The sequence below is a fragment of the Pteropus alecto genome, unplaced genomic scaffold, assembly GCF_000325575.1.
Source record: "Pteropus alecto unplaced genomic scaffold, ASM32557v1 scaffold78, whole genome shotgun sequence".
Taxonomy (NCBI): domain Eukaryota; kingdom Metazoa; phylum Chordata; class Mammalia; order Chiroptera; family Pteropodidae; genus Pteropus; species Pteropus alecto.
Genome location: NW_006443124.1, coordinates 10833014 through 10852447, shown reverse-complemented (window position 1 = coordinate 10852447; position 19434 = coordinate 10833014). Strand labels below are relative to the sequence as shown.

Below are 19434 nucleotides of genomic sequence, written 5' to 3'. Positions count from 1 at the left end.
AATGGCAAGCCTCCGCACCCAGTCTAACCACCTTATAACACTATCATTCAAAATGTGTAAAAAGCATACTAAGACAGCACACAGATCTTAGATTTTTTTTTTAGGCGAGGCAACACTTGGTTGACCTTACAGGTTGCAAGGACCTTGTCAGTTTACAGTCCCTTATTTTATTTTTTATGCCTACAGCACCTGGTATTCCAAGGTGGTCTCCCATCCAAGTACTAACCAGGCCCAACTCTGCTTAGCTTCCGAGAACAGATGGAATCAGGCTTGTTCAGAGTAGCATGGCCATAGACAAATCTTAGGTTCTAAACACTGTTCTCCAGTGAAAAAATCAGGGCAGGTCCCTTGGAGAAGCAGTTGGTTCCAAAGTACAGGCAGGGAGAAAACAAGATGAACGTGGAGTAACGTAGGGAGGAGCCAAGAGAAGGTTAAATCAAGCAACATTCAGAGACTGCAATCTGCTGATCAGCCCTGCAGCCAGGCCACTGAGGACAACTGGAGAACAAAGGAAAATTTCTGCTGTGATTGCTAACAACTCATTTCCCACACCTGTGAAGGGGAAATAGGAAAATAGAGTCTTTAAGTGGCTGCCCTACACAAAATAAATTTGTTCATCCCTATGGCTAAAACCGCAGGGAACCTATGGATTAAAAGCTGGAACTGCCAGCAGGCCTTTCACGCTATCTTACCTTTTCATACTATATACCCTTCTCCTTCGCCTTCCTCACTCTATGTCCATATCAAAGAAAATGGGTAAAGAAAGTCTTTAAATTGCAGCTCACTGGAACTAAAGAATGATATATAAACTGAATTCCCTGAACACTCTGGGTCTGTCTTTACTCTGTCCCTCTCAGTGCCTTTACTCTGTCTCTCTCACTGTCCTCATCTCTATCGTCTCTGATCCTCTTGAGTCTCTGTCAGGCTCTCTCACTCTCTGCCTCCGAAGGGACACCACGATCTGCCTATGGAGTGGTACCCCTTTTCTAATAAACTTTCCTTTTGACTTTAACTTTGGCATGTGTGTTGAATTCTTTCTCTACTCTCTACCAAAGGACCCTCTCTTCTCCTCTTGGTGCAGGGCTTCGTCTCCCTGTCCCCTAACTCTGGGAAATTTGCCCTGTCCTGCATCAGAACATCTTGTGGTCCCAGAAAGTAAGAAAATACTTTTTTAAGAAAATGAGGATTTGTCGAAAGAACAAAGGAGCCAACCTGAAGGAGCTCTCCTGACAGCCTAAGGTGGGACGATGTGAGCAACAAAATCAATAGCAGTATTAGTGGATTTTATCCCATAAAACAAAATAAACACCCACAGCCCACACAATAAATAATTAAATAAGTGAAAGAGATGAAATAGCTCTTCCTTACAAAATTCCAGTCAGTGGAAGGAAAGCAGGAAATAGAAAATCACCATTGGCAAAACATCACAGTAATAATTGTCACAGACAAGATCCACTAAAAATATTTGGGTGAGTGTGAGGAGAATCAATTTACATCATCTCAAAGTATCTTCTCACAGATATTATTAACTAAAAGGAGAAAGCTGACAGAAACCACCTCAACCATGTGATCAAGGTCAACATCGCCAATAATAAATGACATATCGACATTAGGATCCTGTGATTTGATGGACTGAAGATACAACTTCATTTCTGCAATATTCTTCCAGAAAGCATAACCTCAGTTCAATCACAAGAAAACAACAGACAAACCCAAACTGAGGGACATTAGACAAAATAACTGATTAATACTCTTCAAAAGTCGTTAAGGACTTGAAAGACAAAGAAAGACTGAGGAACTGTTACAGACAGTAGACTTAGAAGTAAATGCATTTTCTCAGTAATATTCTGGAACAGAAAAAGGACATTAATGGGAAAACTGGTGAAATATGAAAAAGGTTTATGGTTTAATTAACAGTGTTTTACCACATATTAATTTCCTTGTTCTGATCCAGTGACAATGATGGTTATGTAAGATGCTAACATTTGGGGAAACTAGGTGAGATATATAGGAATATTGTAATATTTTTACAACTTTTCTGTAAATCTACAATCAGTTCAAAATAAAAAGAATAGAGTCATGAATATGAAGTACATCTTCTCTGCTTTTTTTCATTGCTAGTGCCAACTTGTGGCCTGATGCCATATTTTGATTCCAGAACAAAAATTCATTATTGTAGTCATACTAATGAAATGTTTGTAAAATGAAAATTTATGATCCAATTACTCCTTTTGAAATGGTTGGGTTGAGAAATAATGCACTTCCTACATTTGCTAGGGACTCAACTTCCAGAGTTTTGCTTTAAGGAAGGATGGGAGAAACTCTTTGGAAGTCAGTCTCCATTTTGCAATTGACTCTGCTTTTTTGAGTAAACTGTGTAACTAGAAAATAGTTTCTCGCCCTCTCTCCAGGCACACTTTTTACCTATTGTAATAGTAAAAGTAATTAGAATGTGTTTAAATGCCCTTACCTTCAAAAGGAATTAAAACTGATATTAAAACAGAGAGGTAACAGAAGCTTAAACTTGTGAGCACAAACTATGAGTTTTATTTAATTGCAAGTGATGCATCCTGTGTACACATTTTTCTTCTCTTCCAAGTTCTTTGACTGGCAAATTGCCCTTATGGAGATCAGAAACATTGTAAAATGTGTTTAACAAGTAATTCATTAAATTTTCCTGTCAATTGATACATTCTGTATAGAGCCTTTGGAAGGATGTTTATTTACAATTACTGAGCAGATGGTTCTTTAAAACTTACAGGTAATTACAGGCTCCTTAAACTCACAACATACACATATTTCAACATTTAAATAGAAGTCCATTTTCTTCAAAAGTAGTTTTCTATCACTTTCTTATAAAAATATAAAGAAGACAACATCTATAGTTTCAAAAGCCTATGTTTAACCCAAATCAAGATTTTTCTATAAATGATACCTCTTTCCAAAATGCTCAAGACATCAGATTGTGATATTAAACCAAATAATTTCACTACAGCAGAGTATTTTACTTTTAAGAAATATTATACAATATTTCTTTTTAACCTTTCATGCTAGATTTCAACTGTATGTGCTATGTAAACACAGCAGATTTATCCAAGTCATTCATATTTATGCAGTAGACTGTCATACATGACCAGTTACCACATAAACTGTCATTCCACAATTGCAAAAATGGTAAAAGGCAATCTTTACAAAAGCTTAAAAAAAGGCAACCAACATCTCCCTAATTTTCTGTAAAAATTACCTCTCTCCTATTTTCTTTTCCATTTTGAATGGTACCTTTTTCAGCATATTAACACACAAAGCTATCTACATCGCTTTTACTTGTTAGCCTCTTAAATGACTGCTTTCTTTTCTGTTATACCGAATTTATCGAAAGGCACCATGATTAGATTCCTAAGTAGTTTTAGAATTTTTGTTCCTTTTCAGGTTCCTTTAGAATAATTTTCCTCAGAAAAGTGTACTCTAAAAATCAGAAGAAAACAAACAATGATATTACACAGTAACTTGAAACTTGTGCCATCCAAATAGTATAAATATATTAATAGGTTCCTTGAACTTTTCATTTAGAACAAGAAGTTAAAATAACTTTCTGAACATAAACATAAAAATAGAGCAATTTATCAACAGTAGGAAAAACTCCTAAACTTAGGAGCAACAATGTTAAATCTGACATAATAACACACAGCCAAAAGCATTAGAAATTCACTGCCAGATACTCTGATGCATTATCCTGAAAACATGTCTGATACATAACGCTAACATATTACAAAGTATAGGATTTATTTCCCAGGGAGAAAACATAAGTTTTATCACAAAAAGAGATTTACTAGATTTCAGCTTTAAGTTTTAGAGACAGAGTTTAGAGATAAAAAAGAAAAATAAGATTCATCCTTAAAATAAAAAAGTATATATATATATAATCCATTTTAATACTTTTTATGCTCTTACAACGTAAAGCATTTAGGAACTTTTGAGCTCTAGGAATTTTGGTCAGTTAACCTATTTGGCTTTAACATATCTTAAATTCCCTTTTGAGAATCAGATTAATGTTTTCAGTCTGTCAGTCCAATGTGGATGGAGCAATTCTATTTCTTCTTCTTCTTCTTCGGTGGTTCATCCTCAGAGCTGCTACCTGTGCTAGTGCTGCTGCTACTGGAAGAGCTGGAATCTGAGTCTGAATCAGAGGACGAAGAAGAGCTTGTGGAAGAGGCTGAAGATGACGAACTGGAGGAGCTTTCATCTGTGTCACTGTCTTCTGAGGAGGATGAGGTAGACGTTTCTTCACTCTCTGATGAAGAATCACTGGCTGAACTGTCACTGCTATTGCTACTGGAACTGGTAACACTCTTAGACCTATTAAGACAATCGACAGTTATTTGCATGGGAAGCTGACACTTAATGGAATGCTAATTTCATATGAATATTATGTGTATGTATAAACTAAAGTTCTGCTGGCAGTTATCCCTGGATTTGATGCTTTTGGGATTGCACAAAACTATTTTAACCTCACCCCTTCCCCTACTTAGCAAGGTCTTTAACTTCAGCGATTTCACTCTTGAATGGAGTTCAAGATAAGTGTACCTAAAACATTATGTTCCAGAGCAAATAATATTAGAATAAAGTTGCAGTGTAACAATTGGGTTAATTTAAACCTCATGGACAGTGGCAAATGTTTCATTATCTTAACTACTTCAGACCAAATATAGCTGGTCAATAGTTTCTTACTAGTCTAATAACATTTCCTATTCTAAGACAAGAGGAATTATTTACTATTTCCAGAATAAGGACTTTGGAAAGTTGGAGAAAAAGGAGAAAAGAAGGCAATTAATTCAGGACAGGTAAGGAGAGGAACTATCAGAAAACAGGATGATAGTTAATCATAAATTGCAAACATAAGATTTCAGATCCAAATCTTATAACTCTTATTTTAAAATCACTCTTCCTATCCCTCCAACTGGTGTTAACTATTTATTATCTATATAATACTCCTAAAGCCACACATACCTTTTTTTCTTGGTCTTTCTTTCTACATTAGTTTCTCCAATGCTGATAAACACAAGGGGGAGAAAAAGCTCCTGTTAATAGAGTGATTATACACAACTCAGACAAACACTTATTATCCCCAAAACTTTTTACATTGGAGAAACACTTTGCCTTTCATAATATGTACTCAGAGTCCAGCATTTCTTGTTATAACCAAATGGAAAGTCTCCTATTGTAGGCTGCATGTGGTACATGCAGCTTCCAAAAACTTCCAACTTAACCAGCACGGAAGCAAGCAGATGTTATCTATCAACTGTATCTTAGAAGCCAGGTAAGTTAGTGGTTAAGATGACTGAATGCCCCAATTTGATCCTTTTTTAGTTTTGAACTAAGGTTGACATAGCTACCCTAACTACTTCCTGAACAACAAAACAAAACAAATAATAGCACAATAGTTATAATTTATAATTTGAGTTTCCAGAGTCATATAATAATTGGCCACTGCATATAAAAAACTAAGCAACCTTTGATTTAAAATAATCATTTCTTTTTCTGCATGTCTCTCAGATAGTCATTTACTGTTTAAGAACCAGAGACTTAATATCTTGAGACTGTGTTCCTTCACATTATTTACCAAGAACAAAGTTTTTGGACAAAACATACAAATGTTTGCTGTTATATTTCTGCCAGACTACATGCAGGTTTTCAAATTACGGAATTCTATTACTATAGCAATGTTTCGTAAATTTAACATTTCCATATTCTGGACTTCTTTATATTTCCTAGGACTTCTATCCTTATTTCCTAGATCTTCAATATAAATATACATTTATGTAAAGTTTCACACAATGGAGTTACTTTTTGAATTGTCATTTTGAGGGTAAAATAAGTGGGATAAGTACATTTATTAAACCACACTACAAAAATCCATGATCGTCAAAATTCACACATTTCTTTCATTTTATCCTTAAGCCTGAAAATAGCAATCTTTATGTAACAGAGCTATATCTAAAATTCATATATTCTATGTATTTTCAACATCAAGATGCTTATGCAATACAACTAGAAAAACAAAAGTAAATGTTGGGTAGAAATTATTCCTAACTTTTACTCTTCAGGATAGATATCAAACAATTTTTACTTACATTCCTAATAAAAGAATAAAGAGTTTTGTAAAACTATGTATTTCTCATACTTTTTAATTCTAAGTTTTATTTTATTTATTTATTTATTTATTATTATTTATGCCCACAGCACCTGGTCTTCCTAGGTGGTCTCCCATCCAAGTACTAACCAGGCCTGACCCTGCTTAGCTTCCAAGATCAGACATCGGGCTTGTTCAGGGTGTCATGGCTGTAGACCATGGACCGTGGCTCCACTGGGGCACGAATCCAGGACCTTCTGCGAGTAAAGCAGACGTGCTAACTGCTACACTATGGAACCATGTCTTATTCTAAGTTTTAATATTTACAAAAGGTCTATCTCTGGCTTATTATATATTGATATTTTAAAAAGAAAATTGCTATATCACTTTGATAATTGTATCCAATAGAAAGTAAATGTCACAATAATTTGATACCTATTGTAATTCACTTAAAAAATACACAAACAAGCTTATCTTTAACAGTTGATACTTTTACATTGTCCTTTTTTTCTCTTTGAACTTGTACTTTTATTCTGCTTTCTCCATAGAAAGTATCTTAAATATTTTTATGGCTGAAAATTTTACTTATCATCTATATTTCTTTGCAATAAAAATATAGACATAACTTGAAATTGTATATTTTAATTACCTGTGACCATTTGCTTTAAAAGTATTTAAAATTTCTTAATTGATCAACCATTACCATTATTACTAAAAAATTGATTAAAATGATGTAAAAATATATTATTTGCTAGACAGTGACAAGGTTCAATATCAATTTAATTCCTATACTTAATTTTTATAGATTTAACCCTGACAAGACTTGTTAACTTGAATAGGGAGATGGGAACAGAAAGAGTTTTGCTGTAGCAAAGTGACTCAATTCTTTGATTTCCTCCCATGTTATAGTCTACAAGTAACATAATGATGTGTCACTAAAATAGACTTTTTTTACACTCTAATATTCATGGCGGCACAATTTACAATAACCAAGATATGGAAGCAACCTAAATGCCCATCAACAGATGACTGGATAAAGAAATTATGATTCATATGTATAATGGAATATTACTCAGCCATTAAAAAAATATGAAATCCTACCATTTGCAATGACTTGGATGGATCTATAGGTTATAATGCTGAGTGAAATAAGTCAGACAGAGAAAGATAAATACCATATGATTTCACTTACATGTGGTATCTAAGGAACAAAAAGAACAAACTAATCAAAAACAGACTCACAAATATAGTGGACAATTTGGTAATGGACAGAGGGGAGGAGGGTTGGGAGGCTAGTAGAATGGGGTAAAGGGTCAAAGAAGAACAAATTAGTAGTTGATAGTTGGGTATGGGGAGCATGGCAGAGAGAATGCAGTTAGTATTATTATGTAAGTTAAGTGGAGGGCCAGGAGCGGGAGGGAACAATTGGGGGGATCGTTTTATGAACATTATAGATGTCTAACCAATATACTATATACTTGAAACTAATTTAAATAAATTTATTTAAAATATATATAGTTTTTTTTTAAATTAATTTTTTATGGTGATATTGGTTAACGAAATCCAGTAGGTTTCAGCTGTACATAAAATATACTTTTAAATTGATAACTCAATTAGGTCCTCCTTCAATCTTGCTGGGAAAAAAAATTTGCAAAATAACTTCCTTCCAATAATTAGGGCCATTCACTTTATCAGTACAAATATCAGTATTTTGAAAAATCTCTGGCTTTTTATACATGAGGACAATACAAGGTAAGATTAGATAGGTGAGAGGTGTGTCTTTAGTGAAATTAAAGAAGGGTTGTTTAGGAAACAGGATGTGAAAATAGAGAACCAGGAAGCACCTTCTCATACAGATTTATTTTTGGAAAAAGTGCATATTAATGTTGATGACTTAAAAACTGATTACTTATCTATTCCTGCGTAACCTTTAAAGAGACTTGAGGTCTACAAAGTGGAAGACTGCTGCCATGAAAGTCCAGATGTTTAAGATACTATTAGAGAGCACACAGTCCTGAAGACGCTGTGTGAATGCTAACATGAAGCATTAAGTTGACCTGGCACCTTCCTATTTAAGTCTCTCTGAAACATGTATACTTACTTATTTCACAGGAATTTAAAAGCTTTATTCAAAGGACACAAAAGGGTAAATAACAATTTTCCAGTTTCCTTCCTATCTAGCTCTCCTTCTAGAAAGGAACTATTATTATTGATCATTTATATTTTCCAAAAACTTCCATTATTCTTTTTTTCTTTTTTTCTTTTTTTTAACATAAATGATAGCATATTTTACATATTGTTCTCTACCTGGTCTCTGTACTTAATATAAGTATCTTGGACATTTCTCCTAGATATCTTTTCATATCAGCTCACATAATCTACCTCACAGTATTCTGTGGTCATGTCATTGGCAACTGAGGCAATAAAGCAAAATGATTAAGAGTATGGCTTCTGAAGAAAGCTAACTGGTTTCACTTAACTTTTCTACTTACTAGCTGTATGACACTGAGCCAGTTATTGAACCCCTCCGCGCCTCAGTTTCTTTATATGTAAAATGGGGGTTAATAATAGTTTACCTTTATGGTATAGATATGACACTTAAATAAGCTAATACTTCTAAAGAGCTTAGTACAGTGCCTGGCATATACTAAGTTCTCATTAAACATTAGCTAGAATTATAATCTAAATCTGGATAACCACCATGAAACATTCAGGCCCTTAATAAATCCCATAAATATAAACAAAAATATTTCTTTGGGTACCCCATATAAACTTACCTTTGTTGTAATAATAATCTGTTTTCTTTTTCTTTTAAAGCTTTCTTTAGTTCTGCTGTTCTCGAAGGCCTATGTAGGTATTTTCTTTTTCCAGTGCATTCATAAGTCCAATGTCCAAATTCCAAGCATTTCTGACACCTTACATGTTGCTTATTTGCTTCACTAAAGAGCAAAAATTAGAATACAGGCCTTAAATTTTTCGCTTGACATTTTCTGCCATGAAAGACATAAACAATATAAAGTGAAAAAGATGTTTAAGGCCTACCTAAAAAATAAACATAATTTAATCTATTTATGTTAGATTTAATCACAAAGCAGTATAGTGAGTGGTTAGATTTAATCTATTTATGTTAGATTTAATCACAAAGCAGTATAGTGAGTGGTTAAGAGCATGGACCTTGTTTGAGTTCAAACCTTCATCCTCAATTCTATTCCAGTAATGGCCAACTATGTAACTCAGACCAACTCTTTAGCTCAGAACTAGAAAGACAGTCACAACATTCTAAACGACCTGTTGAGTTAAGTCGACTCTTGCAGTGGGGTATTTGCCTAACTCAACAGGATCAGCATCACTTACAATAAGCTAGGAAGACAAATTTGTTTCCAGAGTTAGGACTCTGAGGGGCTACACCCTAAGAATAAACCAACCATTTATTGAGTGCAGCCCGGCTATTAGTCATCTAGGAGGCTAAGAAAACTCACAATCCCTAAAATTAGGTTAAGATGCAGCAAGCAAAGAAAAACAGATAAAAGAATTGGAAAGCAATAAAACTGTCATTCCTCATTGATGATGTATTATGTACACAGCAAATCCAAAAGAATCTACAGATAACATTTTAAAAATAATTAGTATTCATAAGTGAATTCAGCAAGGTTTTAGATTGGGGTCAGCAAACTGTCTGTAAAGGATCAGATAGTAAATATTTTAGGCTTTGCAGACCAAGAGGCAAAATTAAGGATATTATGTAGACACTTCTATAATAAGAGAACAAATTTCCACAAATATTTTATTAAGAAAAATATTTCACATAAAAGAGGTTTACTAATGAGAAGAATGAAATTCTTTTCTGGAGGATAACATTTCACTCAATTGAGGTTCAAAGTTGGTGTTCCCTGTCATCAAATTGATCATCTATATACATATGTAAATAACAATCTCTGCTTACAAGCCTACAAGAACAGGTAGCAGGCAGGATTCAGTTTGCCAAACTCTGTGTTAGATAAAAGGTCAACATGTAAAAATCGATTGTTTCTACAAAACAAAAACAGTTAATGAAATTTTAAAAGGTGATATTTATAATAGCCTGAAAAATACCAAAAACCTAAAAATAAATTGAAGAAAATATGTGCAAGACTTTTATGCAGAAAACAAACATTACTGAGAGGAATTAGACATCCAAAGAAGTGAATAATAGAGGGATATACCATGTTCATAGACTGGAAGACTCAATGTTGTAAAAATATCCATACTTCCCAAACTGATCTATAGATTCAAAGTGATGCCAATAAAAATCTCGACAGGTTTTTGTTTGTTTGTTTGTTTTGGAACTTATCAAACTTATCCTAAAATGGAAATTCAAAAGGTCAAGAATAGCCAAAATACCCTTGTAAAGGAACAAATAAGGAAGACTTAGATTAAAAGACACTGACTTATGATAAAGCTATAATATTAATAATATGAGATTGGAGCAAAGATGTACAAATAAGCCAACAGAACAAAATAGAATGTCCAGAAGTAGACTAATGTACATATGAACACTTAATTTATGACAACCATGACATCAGAGAGCAGTGGTGGAAAGGACAGATTATGAATAGTATAGGAATAACTAGTTATGCATATGGAAAAGGCTTAACCTCTACTTTTCCCTATATGCACACATAAATCACAGACCTGGCCAAACAATAAAGGTTTTAAAAGATAGTATCTTAAAAAGTGACACATTTGAGTTAAGAATTCTTAAAAAACAAATCACAACACTAATCATAAAGAGAAAGATTGATAAATTATACTAAAATTTAAAATTAAGAATCTCATCAAAATGTACAATGAAGAGAGTAAAAAGAGAAGCCCAAAAAATGGGAGAAGATTCTTGCAACATATATTACCATCTCCAGAGTACACAAAGAACTCTTACAAATCAATAAGAAAATGACAGATAACAGAAAAATAAGATGAAGTGGAAAATGGAAAGACAGTACAAAAATGGGATTGGAAAATACAAATTATCAACAAACATGAACAGGTGCTCATTACTAATGAAAGAAAAGCAAATTAAAACTCCAATGAGATAGCACTAGACACCCCAAAGAAAGACTAAAATTAAAAACTGGCAATCGCCAATGTTAGCAAGGATACGTAGCAAGAGTAACACTCATGGTTAGTCCCAGTGTAAACTGGTACAACCATTCTGAAAAAAAATTTACCATAGTTGAAGAGATGCATACTCTATGGTCCAGCAATTCCACCTGTAGGTATTTATGCAGTAGACATCCATGTGCAACTATACCAGATAACATGTGTAAGAACACTGCTTTCCTTTAGGGCATTTTAAAAATATATGAAACAATCACAACCTTACAGAAAAGTTTTGATTTTAAAGAACTATTTTTCCTGAAACATTTGTAAATTGACAACCTAATGCCTCATCAATCCAGAATATTTCACTGCATATTTCTATGAACTAGTACATTCTCTTACCAGACTTTGCATTGTAAAGTTACTTGTCCATTTAAAACTTTTGGTGGTTTAAAATTACGTCCACAAATTATTTGATGCTCTTCACTTCAAGAGGTGGAGCCTAATTCTCCTCTCCTTGAATGTGTGGCTCAGACTTAGTGACTTGCTTCTAACTAATGGAATAAAGCAGAGTGATGAAGTGTGACTTCGAAGATCAGGTTAAGTAGCTGCCATGTCATGAAGATGCTCAATCAGCCTCTAGGAAGGCCTACATGAGGAGGAACTGAAGCTTCCTGCCAGCAGCCCTGTGAATCAGCCATCCTGAAAGCAGACTGTCTGGTCCTGGTCAAGCCTTGAGATGACTGCATACCCTGCAACATCCTGACCACACCACACAGAAGAGGCTGAGTCAGACTCACTCAGCTAAGTGGCTCCTGAATTCCTGACCCACAGAAACTTTGAGATAATGTTTACTGTCAGAAGTCACTAAATTCTGGGGTACTCTGTTACATAACTGTAATTGAAAAGTAGTATAGTAATTCATAAATATATTTTGTTGGTTGGTACTTGACAACCCATAAATATCCTGCTCATTAAATTTTTAGATCCTTTATGTATCTATCACTATAAACTCATATTTTTTCTCTTTTATTCAATGAGTTATAATCAATTACCACAACTTTTTTGATGCTCAGATTGTCCTAGACTTGGTCAGTATGAAATCCCTTCAAGTGGATTCTGTGTTGTTTTGACATGGCTCCATCATTCTTTGAGCATAACCTTGCTTTCTGGTACAACAAAAAATTCCAGGTTCATCTTACACTTTCCCTGCCCTGCTCTGAAATCAGCCTGAGGTAGCCCTGATAATATTAAAAGTTAAGATTGGGGCACATGGGTGCTCACTGTTATTGGGACATTGCTGCTCCCACATATGCTCAGTGGACAGAGGTAGGGAACACACACACATTTATATCTATAGTTACATATTTTGAAAACCATGAAATCATACCGATACCTTTAATTCCAATCCAAACCCTTCACAGGGTTTACTCCATTCTTTCCTTCCCCAGTGAGAAATCTAGATCCCATGATCCTAAATAGATTTACTCATTTTGTCACTTCTTTTCATATGAGCAATTGCCTATTGCTGCCACTGCTGCCCCCTCCTCCATACAGGTGTTCTCTTTACTCCACTTGGGATCTGATACTCTGCCCTTCATTGTCCTCCCCCACCCCCATGTGGACATGCTTCTCACTCTGCTTGGGCTGACTCCCATTGCCAGGCCAGGTCCCCACATGTGTACACATTTCTCTTTCTGCTTAGGCTCTTACACCCCCACTTAATTCACCACTCCTCACCTACTTTTATATTCTCCCCACTCAGGTGACAAACTTGTGCTGAATTGCCTCAATGTATGGACACTGCCCTCTTTCTGCTTGGGATCTGATACCTTGCACTGGACTGTTCCCCCACTGGATGTCCTCCACACCCTGCTGACACTGCAGGCCAGTTCATGCTCCTCGTGGATGCCGCCCAACTTACCCCACTTTAGTGCTGACATTCCAATGCCAGGTCGATCCCCTGTATGGATGCCTGCCCTGCTCTGCACCACCTAAGGGCTTCAGGACCGACTTGCTCAAGAAGGGAAGAGGAAGAGGAAGAACTAAAAGAATATTCTTAACAGCATGCTTTGTAACATCCTCGAAATTGGAAATAACGTTAAAGTAGAGTAATTAATTTGTGGTATACAGAGACTAGTACTCCTATGAGAATCTAATGCCTGATGATCTGAGGTGGAGCTGAGGCGATGATGCTAGTGCTGGAGATTGCAGATACAGATGAAGCTTCGCTCGCTCACCTACTGCTCACTTCCTGCTGTGCGGCCTGGTTCCTACCAATCTGCAGCCCAGGGGTTGGGGAACCCTGGTATAGAATACAGTGGAATACTTCATAGTAATAAAAATGGACAAATTACAGCTTAATTTAATTTAGATGGATCTTAGATATAAACCAGGCTCAAAAGAATTCAAATTGTCTAATTTTGTATAAAGTTCAAAGATAGGTATAATTAAACTCTAATGCATTAAAATTAAAGTATAGTTAGATGGTAAATGTACAAAGAGAAGCAAGGAAGTAATTACTATAAATGTTAGGAGAGTGGTTATTAGCAAGGAGAGAGGAGGTTGTGATTGGGAAAGGGCCTTAGGGGCTTCTGGTATATTGAAATTGTTCTACATCTTGATTTTGGTGATGGTTATATGACTATATATATTTTTCAGAACTCATAGAACTGTACATTAAAAAGGATGAATTTTCCTCTATGTAAATTAAACCTCAACAACCCCAACTTTTGAAAAATGTCCATACCATCTGATCCAGAAATAATAAGATATATGTAAAAATTCAGTTTCATACATATTTATTACAGGAAGTATGATATGGTTTATAAGCATAAACCTAACTATCCAACAACAAAAGAAATGGCCAAAAAGTTATTGTACATCCATAAAGAACACTATGAGGCCATTTAAAATATTTAAAATGGCCTGAAAGGTTATACACTAAAATGTAAACAATGACTGTATTTGGGGTAGGATTATAATACTTTTTCCCTTATCTATATTTTCTAACTTTTCTATAATGAACATGGATTGTGTGTAAAATCATAAAACAGATATTAAAAGATACTTTTAAAGGAACATATAACTAAGGGATACAGAAGAATTGTAAAGGCGTATAAGAGAAAAAACTGAAAGCCTCCTGCCCAAATGAACTGAGACCAGTGAAAGATATCAAGAACATTGAAAATTGTTTATGTTTCAGTTATACTTAAACCACGAAGAATCAAAAAAAAGAAATAGGTTCACTATTTGGGGTAATAGGCAAATAGGCCACCAATACCACGTTATGGGCAAAGTGGACAAGCAGAATTATTTTTATTTTGCTTCGGTCTTAACTCAAACACAATGATAAGCAGAATGAAAAAAGTAAAAATTGAAGCTCAAGATTCTTGAGGAGTGGGTAACAGTGCCCTTATCCATTCTGAATGTGTTTAAGTCACATGGCCCACGTGATTGCTCCTGGACATACCAGAGATTTTCCAGGTGAGACTGTGGTACTGCTGCTGGTAATCTGAGGAACTCTGTCTGGCAAACAGGAGTGATGCTGAAAGACTGAAAGTAGACAAATGCTGTTTTGATTTTCGAAGTGGGGAGGAGGGTAGATTTCACAAACTAGACCAATGAACTTGATATTCATTGCAGGCAAAATTCTGGCTGGATTTATTAAATCCATTCAGGAAAAAAAAAAAAAAAAAAAAAGCCAGGATTGCTAGATATCAAATCTTATTGCCTTTTGGGTATTTATATTTCAATAAGGCATCTTGGAAAGTCTCACAATATTCTTGTGAACAAAACAGAACAATCAGTTGATCAGTTGACTATGAGTACTGTTTAATGGGTTGGAATAAATTATATAGAGACAGGTATCCAGTGATGGCCTGCAGGGTTTGGTCCTCAGTTTGGTCTTGTTCAACATTTTTATAAATGACTTGGATGAAGACACAGATGTGCATATTTATCAAACTTGCAGTTGACACAAAGCTGAGAGGGATAGTTAATACAAGGGGTTGACCGAATCAGGATCCAATAGGTCTTGACAGGCTGGAACTGTGTTGACTCTAACAAGATGAAATTTAACAAGGGTAAAAGTAAGTTTGACACTTAAGTCCAGAAAATCGATACAGGGGAAGCTTGACTTGATGGCAATTCAAATGGAAAACACTTAGGGGTTTTAACTGATTGAAACCACAGTTTAGGTCAAAAGCTGAGATGTTAGAAGGGAACAGGGTTTTTAGCTTGGTAAATATCATTTTTTCTTTTTAGCTTAATATAAACTTTTTGAGAGATTTGAAAAATGTAACAGGCTACTTTAAGAGGGTGAATACATCCTACTGGAGGTGTTCAATCCAAAGTTAGATGACTACCTTGGATGCTGAAGAGATAGTAGGGGAATCCAGGGAAAGGGTTATTGAAGAAATTATTCCAATAATGCCAAGATTCTACAATCTACTTAAATATGAAGATGAGTACATGTAATTACAATTTACAAAGTGAAAATAATCTCATTTCAATTGATTTAAAGTTAAGTCCCTGAGAGATCTGCTACATGGGGAGTTCAGATTTAGGCTCTTTTTTTTCTTTTATATTCTTCCCATTCTCTATTATTCCAAAGACTTTTTAAAAGAAAGACAACAATACTTTCTTGCTTCTCATGACTAACTTAAAAACAATTTAAAACTTGTTATTATGGAAACAATATTTACTCTTTATAAATGAAATTAAACCTCTTTGATGACTACAAAATTAAAAGCAAAGGCTCCTTTTCTGCTCCCCACCCCCCAAATATTCCCCAAACTCTCCAGGACACCCCTAGCCTCTGAAGGCCCTCTTTCTCTGACTCCTTGGTGACTTACAGTCTGTATATCATGATAGCTTTTATTATAAACTATATGTGTTCTTCCCAACAAGACAAGAAGCTCCTCAAAGGAAAATTTGTCTTTTGCTTCTGTGTAGCTCATGTACCAAATACAGTCATACTGTAGAAAACAGAACATTTGTTTAACACTCTGATACTTCTGAAATAAGAAACAGCAATATTCTTTAGGTGTTAAAAGTCTTACTTTCACTTCATATTTAAAGTGGACATTGGCTGATTTTGCCAATCTATCATTCATTACCTCCTCTCACCTACCCCACCCAGCTCATTATTGGTTAATAGAGACCCATTAGATTGCACTGGGAGAAGAATGAGATCTAAGTCAATCAGAGCTTCACAATCGCGTAGACACGGTTCAGGGTTGGGCATGTAATCCAATCTACACCAGTGAGATGACATTAACTTGAAGCTGAGAGGATATAAAGGGCCCTAGGTACTACAGTCATCTAGGGACCAAAGGAGAGAATGTTCCATACTATCCAAGTACGGAACCAAAGCAAAAGAACAAACCTGAGAGTTAGCATGCCTATTAAGTATTATGATCATTCCATTCTTGATCTCAGAACTGTCTGACTTGAAAGCCTTCTTCCTCCACCAAGCATACTAGGTACCCTGACTCCCTTAATCTTTACTCTTATTCTCAAGAAACTCTTCTCATCCTGCATGAGACTGAGTGTGATGGAGGGCAGAGAATGAACAGGGCTCTTAGAATAAAAAATACAAATAAAAGATAAATATAAATATATATGCTAGCAGAATGCGAGTGATATAGATGTGCAAATGCTGACAGCATGAAATGCTGAGAGAATGAAAAAGTGGCAGACATTCACATGTGTAGGTTTGTAGAAGAAAAAAGGCTTTACAAGGGGAATGTGAGATGACTCCTGCATTATCTGTCCATGGCAAACATCTCGTGCCACTCTCACTCATTCACCACAATGGCCATTTTTCAGTTCTTAAAAACTAAGTTCTTTCCTGTCTCAAAGCAATTATGCTATTGTCTGGATGCTCAAATCCTCTTATGACTGGCTCCTTTCTCACACTTTCAATCTCTGTTCAACTGTCACCTCTTCAGAAATACCTTTCCAGTTCAACCAACCTAATCAGGGCCCTACTCTCTTTCCATCACCTATTTCCTTCAAAATTCATCTCACCGTCTACAGCCATGCCACCCTGAACACTCCCGATTTCGTCTGATCTCGGAAGCTAAGCAGGGTTGGGCCCAGTTAGTACCTGGATGGAAGACCACCAAGGAAGACCGGGGCTTGTAGGCGTATAAAAAAAAATTCTTATCACCGACTTCATTTACTTAAAATGTTTAATTTATCGACTCTTCCCACCGCTAGAATGTAAGCTCTCTGAAAGCACAGCTTGTCTTGAACACCTCTTTTTCTCTATACCCCAAATCTGGCACATATTGGTAGATAATGAATAAATTAATATTTGTTCAAGAAAATGAATGGCAGAAAGTAAGACAATAACTTGGGAGAAAGTTGGTGTCGTAGTCAGGCTGTTCCTAGGGAAGGCGATAGGAAAGAGACAGGAAAAGCCAGCTCGGCTACAGGCTGCATACATCGGCGAGAGTAGGGGGTCCGGATCAGGACTCCATGCTCCCCCCGGCCACGAATGTGGTGGGCAGCTGGGTGGGGCAAAGGGGCAAAAACCAGCTAGTGACCAATTCCTGTGCGAACCCTTCTCGGAAACAAAACTCGAGGCTCTTTTCAGAACTCCTCTAGGTCCCGCCCCTTGGACCTTATGCAGCTGTCTTCCACGAAATCGCTGGCCGATAGGCACCAAACTTATTGCCCGGCCGGAGCCCGGAGCAGGCAACGCGTGAAAAAAACGGCCACCCTCTGCCGGTTCCCACTGAGGATCCGACACCGGCCCCATAGCTCGACGCCCGCTCACCCTTCGGCTGACGCGCGTCTCCCCGCCCCCCGACTGGGGCCCTCACTTACGCTTGTCTCCGGGCTATGAGCCGATGCATGGGAGTCGCCATCTTAACGCAGCTGAGGTTTGCCGCGCTGGGTTTTGGGAAACTCCTCGGAGGGGGCGGGGAGTTGGAACCAGAAGCTGACGCAGGCGTGGGCGGGGCTAGTTCTGCCTCTCCGGTTTCCCGGGCTACTTCTGGGGGAGACCGTGAAGTGTGTCAGGTGCGTGCCAGTGGAGTGAGGCCGTGTGGCCTAAACAGGGTTTTGAAGGATCAGTACTTGTACAGTTGACCCTTGAGCAACACGGGTTTGAACTGTGCGGGTCCACTCATCCTACAGTTTTTTTCCCAGTACAGTTGGCCTTTCTTATCCACGGGCATCCAGCGGCTTCGCATTTGTGGATTCAACCAACCGCGGATCGAAAATACTGATTTTGATCTGCGGTTGGTTAAATCTGTGGATGTGAAACTCTAACTATAGAGTCAAAAGTTACACGTGAAATGAAAAAAGTTATACGTGGATTATCGACTGTGGGGGGTCTGGGCCCCCTAACCACATCTTCAGGGGTCAACTGTATGCTACATAGGCAGGAAAGAACATTCTCTACAAGGGAAATATATATATGTGTGTGTATATATATATATGTGTGTGTATATATATAACTTAATTATATAGGTATAGTTATGGTTTTATATATGTATAGTTTTATATACATAAGTATAGTTATGTTATATATGTTTAAGATATATACATACAGACACACACAGAATAAAACTGCAGTGTTCAGACATCTAGAATTCGTCTGGAAAACAAAATGAAAAGGAGTGAGTTAAACAGGATTGGGATCATCAGTTGAAAGACTGTCTTTAGCAAACCATAAAATAAAAATATGTGTAATTACTTATACTTTTATGCATTTTATAGGGCTGTAGGACCAAATGATACTATATAAGCTGCTTTGTCAAAAGGAAGGATTACACAAATATTAATTATTTTAGGATATCTTAGCATTTAGTGTCGGATCAGGGAGATTTTGTTACTTTAAATCTGCATTCTTAGGTTTTGAAATGTATATGTATGTTTCTGGGTCCCTGTTCATTTTTTAACATATAAAATGTATTAGGAACTGAGGATAAAGCTTTGAACAAATACAGTCCTTGTATACTTGGAATTTTCTGCAGACAATAAACAAAGGCAATATCCAATGAGCATAAATACTCTAAAAAATAATTGAGTGTAAGGGGGTGAAAAGTGATTTAGCATTGAGAGATGGAGGTGAGTCATGTGACCTTTGAGTACATCTTGTTCTTAAAAAAATATGGAAGCTTACGATCTGTTCTGCTCTTAAGCTTGCTTGTTCATTCCTCAATGTACTGCAGACATCTTTTTCCACATTAGTATATACGGATCTGTGGGGT

General features: G+C 36.2%; 1 protein-coding gene and 3 pseudogenes across 1 annotated transcript; 1 reads left to right on the top strand and 3 right to left on the bottom strand.

Annotated features, from left to right (window-relative positions):
- Positions 1-177: 177 nt before the first annotated feature.
- On the bottom strand, positions 178-296 carry LOC112472082 (annotated as a pseudogene).
- A 2222-nt stretch (positions 297-2518) lies between these two features.
- On the bottom strand, positions 2519-18150 carry ZCCHC10 (zinc finger CCHC-type containing 10). The gene is made up of 4 exons (XM_006923140.2): positions 18044-18150; positions 8908-9069; positions 5008-5049; positions 2519-4356 (listed from the first exon to the last, which is right to left on the bottom strand). The coding sequence occupies exons 1-4, from the start codon at positions 18082-18084 to the stop codon at positions 4089-4091; spliced, it is 513 nt and encodes a 170-aa protein (XP_006923202.1). The 5' UTR covers positions 18085-18150; the 3' UTR covers positions 2519-4088.
- Positions 6232-6347, bottom strand: LOC112472044 (annotated as a pseudogene).
- LOC112471982 lies at positions 17241-17359 on the top strand (annotated as a pseudogene).
- Positions 18151-19434: the final 1284 nt, after the last annotated feature.

What these genes read in the sequence shown, in the direction of transcription:
- ZCCHC10 (XM_006923140.2), bottom strand. Translation starts at nt 18,084, where the DNA reads ATGGCGACTCCCATGCATCGGCTCATAGCCCGGAGACAAGC. An exon ending in CTCATAGCCCGGAGACAAGC is followed by an intron (nt 9,070 to 18,043) that starts GTAAGTGAGGGC and finishes TTTGCTCTTTAG; the next exon opens with TGAAGCAAATAAGCAACATG. An exon ending in AGAAAGACCAAGAAAAAAAG is followed by an intron (nt 4,357 to 5,007) that starts GTATGTGTGGCT and finishes TTGTCTTAATAG; the next exon opens with GTCTAAGAGTGTTACCAGTT.